The 14,340-nt window shown below is 39.6% G+C and overlaps 1 protein-coding gene across 1 annotated transcript in view; it reads right to left on the bottom strand.

The window, feature by feature from the left end:
* ENPEP (glutamyl aminopeptidase) overlaps positions 1–13,443 on the bottom strand; it is a gene marked incomplete at both ends in the record, with an annotated part of 59,924 nt that extends 46,481 nt beyond the window's left edge. The window contains 5 exons of the mRNA XM_084204013.1: positions 161–315; positions 2,444–2,564; positions 7,224–7,355; positions 10,152–10,293; positions 13,439–13,443. Of these exons, the coding sequence (XP_084060139.1) occupies positions 161–315; positions 2,444–2,564; positions 7,224–7,355; positions 10,152–10,293; positions 13,439–13,443 (555 nt within the window). The remainder of the gene's footprint in view (positions 1–160; positions 316–2,443; positions 2,565–7,223; positions 7,356–10,151; positions 10,294–13,438) is intronic.
* Between the last annotated feature and the right edge of the window lie 897 nt (positions 13,444–14,340).

The raw sequence follows: 14,340 nt of genomic DNA on the forward strand, positions 1-14,340 counted from the left end.
AAGCTCTAACAGGGATCTCTTTTAACATGATATTTTGCAATCAGACTTTGAGCACATGTAGAAGATCCTGAGATTATGTTAATGACAGTATTTTCAAGATTAAAATGTTGTGGCTATATATTTGAAACACTGTAAAAGTGACTCATGTCCTAAAATATACCTGATGAACGAGCTCATGGGCTATCACAGTAGCTACTCGCTGTTTGTTGGATGTGGCTGACTCCTCAGGATCATACAGCAGGTTTGTTTCTCGGTATGTGATCAGGCCCCAGTTCTCCATAGCACCTGTTCCAAAATCTGGAATAGCTATTTTATCTGCATTAAAAGAAAGAGACAACAATTACCACTGTATCCTTTAAATCAATTAGCTTTTCCTCTCTCTGTGTATTTACAGCCTGCTTTGCTTACCATTTTGATTGGCTTACTACTGTGGACTGCAGGCTATGATCTGTGTTCAAGAAGAGAACTGGCCTAAAGCAAGTGCCCTGGATCTGCTGAGATTAACAGAGGTAGGATCAGTTGCACTTACTGAGGATCTGTCCTAGAAGGTGATGCTATGCCATCTCCTGGGAGTGTGCATATCATACTAAATTGTGGCTCCACAAATTAATGCTATTGTCTGAGGATGTGCTGTAGGCAGTAAACCTCCTGAAACTATTTTAGAATAATGAGGCGTGACATTGTTTGTCACACTGTTGTATTAAAAATATTTATTGACATGTTGACTGAAGTAAAGCCCCCATGCAGTGAACAACATCTGTTTCTACGCCTGGCAATTTGTGGGGGTCACTCATTTATGGTCAGTAATCAATACAGGTTTAAATGAGAATTGCAGACTCAACTGAACCGGCATTTTCTTCTGCAAATAATGACCACAGTCTTTCTATGTGGGTTAGTTAAAAAGTACAGATGGATTTTAAACTGAATAGAATGAAAACCCCTCTCCCCACTCCAACAGAAGATAGGAATTACTTATTTTAAATTAAACAACTTGATTACAGGATCAAGCTGATATTTGGCAAGGGCTTCAATGACAGCCAAAATGAGGATACAAGGAGAAAGGTAATGACAGAAGCCATAAATCAATGTGAAATACAATATTTAAATAAATCATTATGCAGAAACATATCTAATTCATCAGGTTGGAACTGGGTAACTTATAATAATGAAGGAATAACAAGGCAAGTCAAGGTTAGGGATCCAACAAATAGGCATTCTGGGAAAAACGGTATAGAATCTACAAAAGTATCTATCCTGTGACACTGCTGACCTGAAGATACCAGTCCATCCTGTCTCACAGACAGGCCTTTATCCAGATGCTGCCATGGCAAAGTCATGAGTCTTTCATGACAGTGAAAGTTTGAATATAAAGCACAGGTGAGATATAGTACCTATTGTTACTGGGGACCAGTGTGTGAAAGAACAACATATTGTACTGGTTTCCCTAATTCACTTGTCATTGAAATGCAAACATATTTACAGTAAACTCAGGTGCTGTTTTGAAAGGAGGAGGTAAAAGTCTATTGTTAAAGTAACATAGGTTAGCCTGATAGGTACAGGTACAAATAGCCAACAAAAGGTTTGCACAGCATTATTAATTATCTTCGAAGTTTTGGGGATTTTTTACCCCCTGTATTGTTTTGACTTGTTTGCAGCTAGTATTTTTCCATCCTTTTAATTTCATGAATTAACTGAATTACCTCTTTGAAGGTCTTAGGAGGGAGAATTTCCAAAACTCTGATTGCATTCCCAGCTTGATTATTGTGCATATTAAACTGCATGAATCAGATGCAGAGTCCAAATATCTCAAGTTAAAGGATGTCCACTACCTTCTCTTTGTTTTTGTAACCATGGGCAAAATTTGAGAGCGTGCCCACTCTTATTTAGTCCCAGATCTTTATTTAGCCCAGCAGTAGAAACTACAAATTAGATGCTGGACGACATTAATCTTTCTAAGACGTGGCTACACACCCACTTTGCACTAAAGTTAATAAATAATATGACATACTCTCTGGCAGTTTACATCTTCACTTATCTCACTGCTGACTTTTGTCCAGAAGTTCATATGGAAGTGTTGAAGTATATTTTTCTGAAACTTCTGGCTCTGTTTTAACTCATGATGGTCCTTTGCTGATGACACCAATGCTTGCCTTGATTTTCCACAAGATGCTTTAAAATAAACATGCCAGGACCAGTTCTTCAGTTCAGCAAACTGAACTGTGAGAACTGGCAATAAAACAGTGACTGAGACCAACTCATCCATCATGACATTTAGAAACATCTTGAACTACATTGGTACAGTTTTAAAACATCCTGACATAATATCAGCAGTTAGCAACCAAATACTTTCATGCTGTTTTCCACCAAAGCACAGGGATTTGTAGGAGCAACATAATCATGACACTGAACTAACACAATAAAAGATATAAATGTTCATAGTTACCCAATTTTGGAAGAGAGTAGCTCAAATTAAAGTACTGTTCAAAGAAGTCAAATACAATTTTTGTTACATTTGCTGCATATTCTGCAGTGTGTATTTGCTGTGGCTGGGCGTAAACTCTCAGCTGTAAAATACAGAGAGACAATTAGAAAAGTTTTCAGTTAAGAGGAATCAGGTGTCTAACACTGAAAAGGCATTTAGCATACATATCAATAACACTACAGGTTTTCTCTGAGACTGGTCTGAATGCTGAATTCTGTCCCCTATCACATTTATTCAACAAAGTTTTTCAAGTGTTGTACATAAGAGATTCCAAGCCAACATATGCACACTTTCCACTGTTTGTCTGAATTTTAAAATTGGCAAGACCCATGGCCTGAAGCTCACAGTGACCAAGCCTCAAGCAGGCCCTGGTTACATACCCCTACTTCCCTACTGACTGGTTTTCCCATAGAGGAAACCTGGGCAAGCACAGTCAAAGGGGATCCACTTGTTCTGAGCAGTTCAGTGATCTTGACTCATCCCATCAGATCAATCTTCAGGAGCACATCTGTATTGAAATGTGTCAGAAGCCCATAGCACCTTATTTTATTCAACTTCTTTGTACCTTTCCTATGTACTATCATCATGGTTTCCTCTTCTCCTTGTATGTTTGAAGACCTCAAACCCACTGACGACCATGCATTTACTAGATCTGTGACCCTTCCCAGACATGCTGTGCCATTCAGGTTGAGTGACTGTTTAACCAGGACCTTGGGCCACACAGCCACAGCTTTGGTGCCTTCTGGGCTGCTGCACCCCAGGAAATCATAAGCAAAAATCTTTTATGACCAGGCAAGTCTGGGAAAACTGGCATGTTTGGTAGCCCTGGCATGTTTGGTGTGATGAGTGACCATTTCTGTGCTCCTCCTGTATATATGAATGCAAAAAATGATGTGTTGAATGTTGACCTTTCTCTCCCTGAAACCTGGTGCCTGGTGCCACTTTGGCTATGGCTGTCAAGCAGTAGGAAACAAGCACTGGAGAACTAGAATCTTTATGGCACCCATGCCCATTATGAGGAGGTCTGTAACTGGAAAAAACCTTTTGAGAAGTTATCTTCACATTGTGAAGGCAAAGTTTGAGTTCAGAACTCAAGGAGCCTTTTAGGGATCTTTTCCTCCATCTCTCTGTCCCGAAGCTTGTTGGAGCTGTATGTAGTCTGTTCTCTTCCCTGCCCCTGAAGATCTCCAGTGTGGATAAGAGATTTCTATATTCAGTGAAGTTTCTAGTTTTGGAAAAGGTGATCTATCTCATTTTGCCAGTTCCATGACTCTTATGAATGGGACACATTCATCTGCTACACTGGTGTGGCTTATTTACTCCTTCAGTGCTGTCTTACAGCCAGGAGTTTAGGGCCCAAGCTGAGCAAAAGATATGGTCTATTCCAGGAACTCTTTTGGAGCCTGAAAACACATCGATTTCAATACTATAAATTACACTTCCTCCAAATTACACTTCCTCCAATGAGAGGGGAGGATGGGAAAGTGTTCAGAAATAAAGCTGGAACAAAAACAACACCCCCCCCCCCCAAAAAAAAACCCCCAAAAACCAAACAAAAAACCTCCAAACCCCAAACAAAACCAAAAAAAGCTTATGAAATTCAATTAGGAATACATTCCAGCCAGAGGATTTCCCCTAGGGTCAGTTTGCAATTACACTCTGCAACTTCCACTTCTGTAAGCTCTTTACCCAATTTAGCAGTCTTCAGTCCCCTAGCTGATCCATATTAATGGCTTCCAAAACCTTTGGCCTGCACTAGAACTGACTTTGGGTTTCATTTGTATAATCTCCTCTGTGATTTTTCCAAACCAGACATTTGGTACCTGACAAGAAGTCAGCTCAGGAGCATTGTTTCCAGCTTTGGACACATTTCCCACCAGTCATTTCATTAATGTCTTCATTAGGGCTTTCAGAGTGAATGGCAGAGTTTTAAAATAATTTACTGTGTCATGTGAGCTGTATGCTCTTGCTGTTGTTTATGAAAGTAATTTATGGATCAAGTGGATACTTTCTGCTGAATGAGGGATTTATTTTTAGACATTTACACAGCAAACTATGGAATGTTCTTTTCAGTAGTTTGTGAATCTAAATACCTTTGTTCAGCTGGTCTTCAAAGTTCTTGGACAGGGAGCCTTGGAAAGGCTAGAAGAATAACTTTCTATATATATGATTAAAAACCCTAAAGATAGTCTGGTTTCCCTGGGGAAAAGATAATTTTTAGTGATGGATCTTCTGCATGTATTTTATATTGGTACAACTATGTCCATGATACGAGAAAGGAAAGTTATTATTTTAACCTCACTTAAACCCCAAGTTTTCCAGTGCAGGCAAGTCCTCAGACATTGTTTAGTGAACAACATTAATAAAGTATGTAGTAACATAGGCCTAAATTAGATATTTCTTCAGGCAACCCCTGTACTGACACGAATACCCCTGCGTCTACACACATGCACTTTAATTACCCTGTTTCAGTGAACACTCCCTTCTATTTAGAAAAGCTACAACCAGTCAGGAACATTGTGGGCTGTACTGTTTTTCTTGGGGAAAAAAAAAATAGTGACCTCAGGGCCATCCTCTGGAGCATGGCATGGACAAGTAGTAAATGTTTAACTTCTGCATGTAAGAAACAGTGTTGCACACTTCTTCAGTACATTTTTTCCCTACTGCACTATGTTCTGCACAAAAATCTAGAAAAAATTTGATTTTTAAAGGAACTGAACTATACAGTATATCTAGTGAGACCAAGTAGTCAAGGTCCTGTCCCTTATAATGAGTGGACCAGCTATGCTGAAGAGCAGATGGTTAATAAAATTGTGTGATTGTATGGCCAAAAATGTACTCCCGTGAATTACTTAGCCAAACAGCAGAGACCTAAGAATATTTCATCTGTATCTCAAACCAGGTTCCATTTGCTTGTCTAAGTGTAATTTAGCTTTAATTATTTGTCAAGTAAGAATATAAGCATACAGCATGATGCTAGCAAGGACACAGACGGAGGCCTCAGCCCAGTCCTGTGACAGGAAATGTTTGCTAAGAGCTGAATCAGAGCTTTGGAGATTTCTACGAGACAGATTTTAACATCAGCAAACAGCTTTCAGTAGGGAAGGATTTGATGAGCTTTTTTGGTTAAAGCAACTAAGGAAGAGCTAACTTGCTAAGGGAACGGCTGGGGTTTTATTCTAGATTCCCTGTCCATTTGTGACATTGTCTCCAGAAATCGAGGAAACCACTGCCAGCTCATATGAACAACAAGACCCTGTGTTACATAACGGGAAAGGAAGGGGAAGAAGCAGGAGCATACAGCCCTAGGGATCACTCTCTGTATCAGATGAGAAAAAGATCTAAACCAATAAACAAGTAACAGTAGGTTGAGATTCCCAAACTGGGTTTAGGCTAAATGAGGAGTTTCTGTTGAGGGGCAAGTTGTGTTTTGGATTTCAGTTTGTGATTCGATGCAATGTCTTGTGATCTCTTTATGTCTGATCAGCTACACCTTCAGGAGATTTGAATTTAAGCAAGAAATGGAGTGGCCTGCCTGCTGCATCTAAAAGAAGGAGCTATTTTAATTTAATAGCTTCAGATTAAAACCTATTTGCTTCATTAGGGGATCTCCCAAATATCCACCTGTTTAGGCAGACACTATCATTTCTATACTTATCTTTACAGAACTTACATTGGGCAGTTTCCTGTTGCCACTGTGGTAAAATAAAGCAAGCCAGTATATAATGGCACATAGCGCTATAGCCCTATGTCTTATTGGCTGTAATAATATCAAGTGCAATTTAGCTCACAGAAAAGTATGCAGTATTTGTATTCATGGCCTGTGACTCTCCTGATTGTACCCCTGTACCCCCTAACTTGTACATTCCTTCAGGCACTGGGCTTCAAAGTTTGGAAAGAGTGTTCCTTCCTCACCTGTGTGCTCGTATGGGAGGTACTTATTGGCATCTCACAAAGATGGGAGACAGGGAAGGACTGCAAAACACTGTATGTAGTCAAGGTCAGAGGGACCACTTATATCACCGGCCGGGGGTTTACATGCAAATCACAAATGGGACGGGACTGCTGTGGAATGTGCCTTGAGCTGTTTATTTTCCAGCATCAGTCTCATTTCATGATTATGACAATGGGAAGATGCCATCAGCTCACATTCCAGGCAGTAGACCAAGAACTTAATGTTACAAATTACTTTATAAGTTTTTTGACCAATCACACAAAGCAGAAGGATATTGACGGTGATTCTATCCCACCACTATAAGCACACGTACCTTCGGTTAAAACAATGCTTGCTTATTTTGAATACCTGCTTGTAAGCCTTAAAACACAATGCACAGAGCTCCATTATTAAGCTTCAAACTTCCTAATATCTTGCTAGATAAACTTTTCTACAGCTTAGGGAGTTATTCTAGACAAGCCTTAATACACAGACCATTGTTCTATTTGTCCTTGCTTTTCTACTTTTTAAATAATTTTTCTGCTGACCTACTTCATGGCTACTGCTTAGCTCTGATCACAGTTCTGTTGTCTCTGAGGCCTGTCTTTTGCAGCATTCCCAAAACCCTCTGATTTTATGGATTCCCACACACTGTGAACAAATAATCTGATAAAATAGGCTACATAAAATAAGCTACAGGAAAAGGAAAAATATGTCCCTGTTTGTATAAAAAGTGATTTTTAAGAAAAAATGCAAATGAAGGCACATCTGTTACCTGAACCACGTTCAGGCTGCAGAAGGACTTACAGGTTTTCCACTTGCAGATGTTCTCTCTACCCAGGTAAACTGGTGCACTGCAAAGCATACCAAGTAAGTGCTCATGGGGACTGACTTCTCAAAAGTTGTTCGATTCCAGCCATTACCGAGCCGTACAGTTTGCTGCAGAAATGCAAAAATAATCAAATTGATTTTTGAAATTGCAAACACATGCATAAGATTACAATATTTGTATGAAGACTGCAATTGCATAGGAGCAACAAATCACCGCTCCAGGTCCACCTCTTCAGTCATTCATTGCTGAAGGCATGAGAACAGACAAGGTATTTTTCTTCTGCAATACATGAAATGGTACTTTGCTTTTTTGGCACTAAAGAGGTTTACCTTGCTCTAATTTTTATCTGGGATTTGAAATCATTCACATGAACAGAAATTTTGCCAACAGGAGTTTTCTGGGTTTTGTTCTTGCAATAGTTGCATATAATAACATCACTTTGCACAGAGAAGGGAAGAGACTGAATTCTCCCCTCTCTTAATACATGCACCATGTATTTAAGTCATGATACAGGGATGCTACCTGGGATATAGACCAGTCTAATGAATCTATCCTGAAGTAATTCAAATACAAATGAATGGTGGGTTAGGTTATTAGGTGAGTTGCCTAAATATACATAAAATTTAGTGCTGATCATGGTTTTTATTTACCAAATCAATTTTAAAATTTCCTGATTTTCTTAGATGGTTTTTCTTCTAAGTTTGCTGACAATACTAAATCGGAAGGGGTAGACATTGATCTCTTCTTTTTCATCACCAGTGACAACTCAAGGAAATGGCATGAAGTTGAGTCAGGGGAGGTTTAGGTTTGATTTTAGGAAAAGGTTTTTCACCCAGAGGGTGAAAACTGGAACAAGGTCCCCAGGAAAGTTGTCACAACACCAAGCCTGACAAAGTTCCAGAAGCATTTGGACAATGCTCTTAGGGACATGGTGTGACTCTTGGGGTGTCCTGCACAGGGCCAGGAGTTGGACTGGATGGTCTTGATGGATCCCTTTTAACTCAGCTTATTCTATGACTCTATTCTAAACATATATTTCTTCTATTCCTTTTCTGCTATAGTCTGAAACTTTTTGTGCTTCTGATTGGATGACCATATAATAGAACAAAAGCCAAAAACATATAAAAGATGTTAGCCTTCTAGAGATACAGTGGTTCATGAGATTTGTTATAAACACAGTATAAATAAAGCACAGACAGTTAATGTTACAGGTAATATGACTCCATGAGCAAAACCCCATATTCACAGATATATTCATAGCCCCTTTTTGAAAAGGTATTCACAATCTAATTTTCCATTATTTTACCCATTTTGACTCTATTTTGATATCTTCTGTTATTTCAACAAAGTCAGGACTTGAGTGGAAAAAAATTTGAAGAAACTCTAGGGAAAAATGCAAACGAAATGTATAAGATTCTGATTTTGCTGATCTGATTTTGCCATGCTGATTATAAAGCTCCACACCCCCAAAACTACAGGACATATAACATATGTGTCTTGCCTTTACAAACTCTTACATTTCCATCTGTGGAAAAGATCTTTCCCAAAGTTCTTCCACTACTAAGACCAGAGCTACCGACCTTGACCAGATGAAAAAGTGCTCTGCTATAATCCCTTAGTCAAACCTCAATATGAATTCAGCATAATCTACATTTTCTTATCAGTATTTATTCTTTTAGCAAATTAATTAAGAAGCAGTAGTTGGCCCTTTGCACACTTATTATTGTAGGTCCATAATAGAGGCAAGGTCCACATGTAAAGATGTAGAGTAAATCTCAAAACACAATAAATCTTGATAACATATGGTATTATCCCCTTACTTCCTTGCTCATATTCTCACTTATCTGAGGTCTGTGAGGAAAGGTACAGCAATCTCCTTTCATGTGTTGTTCATCAAAGTGCCTGGTGGTCTTCTAGGTATCACAGAAATATTTTTAATAACAATAGGTCAGAGCTTTAAATGTGCAAAGGGTATGGATGCATCTGTATCAGCCTGGTAATAGATATCTCAGCTGCATTGCTAGGAGAATAAGTTTGGGGCACTCTAAATAAAAGCAGACCTTTGTTTTCTGGGTGGGGGAGTGACTGGAAAAATGCAAATGCCAACAGCCTGGGGGCTGGAAGCTCTTTTCTTTCTTCTTTTTTTTTTTTTTTTAACTTGGCACTTTATCTCCCACTTCAGAACTTACTAGTAGAAATTATACAATAGACTACACATTCAGTTGACTATTCAGTAGAAACTCTATCATCTGAAAGCCATTCAGCCTTCTTCCAGAAGGCTGCCATTGAATTTCATGCAAAATTTGGAATTTGACAGTAGGTCTAGAAATGGATTATTTAGGAAATTATAGACATGGTGGAATGACAAATATCCACACCCATGAGCTGACAGATGCGGTTTCAGATCCTCCATTATTAAAAAGAATAATCCTAGTCTTTCTGGCTAGCAGGATTCTTTGCCATTATATTGTGATCAGCAGACCCTTGTTCTGGACCATTATGCAGTTTCAGTGATTATTTTAGACTTTCCATCTGGGAAGCAGCTGTCTTTCAGAGTATTCATTCTCCAAGCCTATCCAGTTTGACTGAAGAACCTGCCAATATCTATTTATAGTCAGCATGGGATACTCACCTAGAATATTTGAACAGAGGGTCAGCTGGAAAACAACAGAAGTGTTTCATTTTTGTTTTGGATTTGACTCTGTGCTGCCATGTTATGTGCTGGTGGACCACTTTGAGTCCTAACCAGCCAACCAGTTCTGTTCATGGAATGTCTATTAACCGTGAGTTTTCCAGTGCCTGAGTGGTAGAGTCTGTGAACATGCCAGAATCTGGCGAGCCACATTACCTTTCAGTGGCTCTACAGAACTGCTGCACTTAGGCAGCAGTTGGAAAATACTTACCTGTACTGGCATGTTTGAAAGCGCTTGGTACACATCTGGATGGATGATGGATATGTTGTAAGTTGCCTTTTTGTTGGGCTCGTCAAAGCAGGGAAATGATTTCCGTGCATCTGTTGGCTCATGATCAGTAGCTGCAATGCTCCTGAAACAATCAACACATTGGCAAGACTTCATAATATGGCTTTGAAATCTTGTCTGCAATTTCTAGGCATTTTAAAAAATGATTTCACAAATGAAATTCAACTACAAATATTTGTGCATATTTATCCATTCATAAAAGCCGGTGACATCAGAAATGCATGAGCTGACATCAACATCTTTCATCAACATCTTCTAGGTTTCAGAGCAAAAGCTAATGCAAATTGCTTATCATCAAATATTTTTTGGAGCCGGGTAATATGAGAGGCATGACCTTTCATGCATAATGAAAAATTTGCTCTCCCTTCTGCTGAGCTTTCCCATTGATTTATGCACCTAAAATAAAGAACTGATGATATCACCTAAAAGGAATAAGTCACTACAAGACTTGTTTACCCACTACAGCTTATTTTGGGATTAGGGTCTTGAACATCTCCTGAAGCGACACCTTGAAACTGCCAATAAATCTCATCCTGGTTGTGTGTTTCTTTTTCTGCATTTACCACATACAGTTTTCTCCTGGTGCTCTTATGCTCCCCTGACTCCATTAGTGAAACTGCTGGAGAAAGCATGGAAAGTTCAGGTGAACATCCTAGTACATAACTGATGCTGTGCAAGCTGTGTTGGGGGTTCAGAAAGTCATCTCAGTTATGCACAACCAGGTGGAGGAACTAGACAATAGGGGTCATGTAAAAACATAAGGTGAAGGTTGTGAGTGTTCATATTGTGCTTGCTTCTCCCAGTGACATCGGGCTCCCCCATTAATGACCCACACCGGTGGCAGAGCATATTCTCCAGTGATTGATGGTGAAAGGGATCACAGATGCTCCTTCAATTAATCTGGAATGTTGAGCATTTTCTGACAGCACTTCTACAGCTGCTCCAACTATATTAAGGTAGTTTTTCTTTCCAAAAAGTAATTAAAAGTGTACATCATAAATTACAGATCTGCAGCAATCCTACAAGCTCACTTGACAACCAATTTTTCTATGTTTCTGTTGCCCTTGGCATTTCCCTGTAACAGTTAAAAACTAAACTGGTCATTAGGAACTTGTAGCAGCAAGGGTCATTTACAAGCCTGACAGAGGTAATATGTCTGGGCTCTCTCCATTCATGTTCCTTGGAATAGTAGCTCAAAGGTTCATGGGCAGAAAGCATAATGAACATTCACTTTAACATCATTTCAGACTCAAGAGAGTTTCTTTTGCTTGGTGCATTCTTTGCTGTCACTCTCTACTTTTCATAGGATTTGAGAGCTATTTCACAATTAAGTTAACTCCAAGCCTCCAGGGCAATGCTTCACAGTTATTGGTTAAAAACTTGGCTATATATTTTGACACATTTATGTCTTGTTCCTACAGACTGATAACATTGTGATACATCTGTTGATTTATAAGGTGGTAATCCATCTATCCTCATATGTTTGCAGAGGCAGACAGACATTGGGAGTGAAAAACTTCAGCACTTCACCCTTCCTATAGGCTAGATGATGAGAACTCCAGACTATGGCATGCACAGAAGTGGGAATAGAAACATGAAATGTTGTAATTCACTTTCAAATGACATAATGTAGTTTTTAGATAAGATTTTCTTTGCTGCTTGGTGGCTTCTGCTCTTGATGTCCAGACCTTTAAATATGAACTAAAGTTGACAGTTGTAAACATCATAGCAATAAGAAGTGAAGATCTGGCTGAGACTGCATCCAGCTGTTCTCAAAATAAAACAGTGATGCATTTAGAACCATGATGAGTTTTCCTTCCTCCCCCCCCCTCCCCAAAGTACAAGTCATTAGTGTCAAACAACTTCCTTCCTCCCTGAACTAATTAAAGCATTTTTCTCCTAGTCTTCCTTAAAATTCCAACTCATTGCTGCTTCTCAGAAAACTTTCTGCTTCAGGAAGAAAATCAGAAGTGTTACTTTTGTAAACAGAAGAAAATTCTTCCCTTGTCTATTCAATAAAATCCTAAATACATCCCTGTTAGACATGTGCCAGCCTCTTGTTCTCTTACAGACAACAAGGGAGGGAATTTTTAAAAAGGGAAGCCATACCTTGTCACTAACAGTAGTGCAAAATCAAAGCCAGCTGCTGTGACATGTTTGTATTATTTTTAATATTAAGGAAAAAATACAAGGGGGCTTTAGCACATTCCTTGAGAGAAGCTAATGACCTGAATAACCCAGTACACCAGCCAAGGACTCTTTTGCTCCTCTCCATAAGATCTGAAAACAATACAAGTGTAACGTAGTTATGCTCACTGCATCATGCAAAGTAGGGAAGGACTGCTATTCCTTTTTCATCAGTGGGGAAATGAAATTAGCAGACAGGAACAGTTTTACCAAAGGACTTAAATGCTTACGGCTAGATTTGGCAACGCACAGAAGCATCTAGGCAGGTCTCTGTCCAAAATCTACATTTCCAAAGTTTCTGCTTTCCTGTTCCCTACCTGCAGGTGCACATCAGTTTAAATAGTCATCATTCCAAGGTTTCTCACAATCTGCTTCAGGGCATGTCCAAAAGCACCTTTTTCCTGATGGGGATTGTATGATCTGCCTGAACAGGATCCCCAAATGAAGTGTTCTTCTCCCTAAGCCTCTCAAGGATTCCAGACTTAGAGGCATGTTCAGCACATCTCTACCTGTTTTCCACAAAGTGTTCTGGGAGATTTGCAATCTAAGCAACAGCAGAGCCTGGACATGTGCCCAGTTTGTAAACCAAAGGCCTTATAGCAATGCTTTGACAAACCTTTGCCTTCACAGATAAACATCTGGGGAGCAGCTCAGCCCTAGGAGCTGACTTTCAATCTTATTAAGTCTCTCTAAAGGTGCTGCTGCTTCTAACACTGCACAGAAGGAGTAATAGAGTTGGCTAGTAATATATTGGATCTCCTTCTCATCTCAGCCCCCTTCTCTTTAACGTCCACTATTAAGATACTTGTTTGATCATTGCTGTTACCTGATCTGATTTGGATTTACTTGCAACATGACAACAACAGAACTACTTGGGTTGAAATTTTCCAAGAGTGGTGTGTACCTCAGGGAAAGGCAATATAAAAATGCTCATTCTAGTCAGCATTGTTTTTAAGTAGAAAGCTGAGGGAAAATGCATTTTTAATAAGTAATAAAACCCTTCCCTCATTGTCCTTCCTTACCCCATCCTATCCCCTACCGTCTGCTGCATAGCAAGAACTTGGCTGTTGGTTGCCTTACTTTCAAAGCTGTACTTACCACTATCATGTACATCACCTCTGCCACCCCCACAAACAATCTGCCCAAACTCAATCACATAAAAAATATTTCAGAATTTACAACTCACTCATTTTTATTAAAGCCCTTCTCAAGCCTAACAGGCTCACACTCGTGAACTCTTTTCTGCATTAAGTTTTCAGACTGCTGGCTAGGATCATCCTTGCAATTGTAGTTTCTAGCATTCAATTCAAGAAGTAGGAACAGTCGAAGTGAGCTCAAATTTTATACTTTCTTTAGTTTTAGAGTTCTCCTTTCTTCCTGGTATCAGATGCTAGGCCCTTGTCTACCTATACTGTCCGGATCTGAGGGACAGGCACTCACATCTCCTGCTCTGCAGCACAGAAGACCTGTGTTCTGGTCCTGCTATTCTGGGATTGTGACAGACCTGGGGCTATACATTTAATATCTAGATATACTTCACCAGTGAAAAGTAACACACCTCAACTTAGAAGGATGCTAGGAGGTTGCACTTTAAAACTGCTGTGGAGATGTCAGATGCTCAAAGTATGAAACCAAAGTACCTTTTAAGTCAGAGCAATGCTGAGGTCATAGATGGAGGAAAACAAGAGGAAAAGAGCTATTTGGAGTTCGAACTGTTCCCTGCATGACTTCTCCACAGGAAAAATCAATGCTTGCTTTATTCTCTACCTCTTGAATCTGCTGCTGGTGGTGCCCATCACTGCTGCTACTCCTGACAGTGGGTGAATGGAGCCGATGACACTCTCACTCACAGCACCATTGTCCCAGGAGGGCAAAGAAATGCCATGAAAACACATCAGTGTTTGTCTCCATGTTCCTGCTACAG

This window comes from Fringilla coelebs (genome assembly GCF_963513975.1).
Source record: "Fringilla coelebs genome assembly, chromosome: 4".
Classification (NCBI taxonomy): Eukaryota; Metazoa; Chordata; class Aves; order Passeriformes; family Fringillidae; genus Fringilla; species Fringilla coelebs.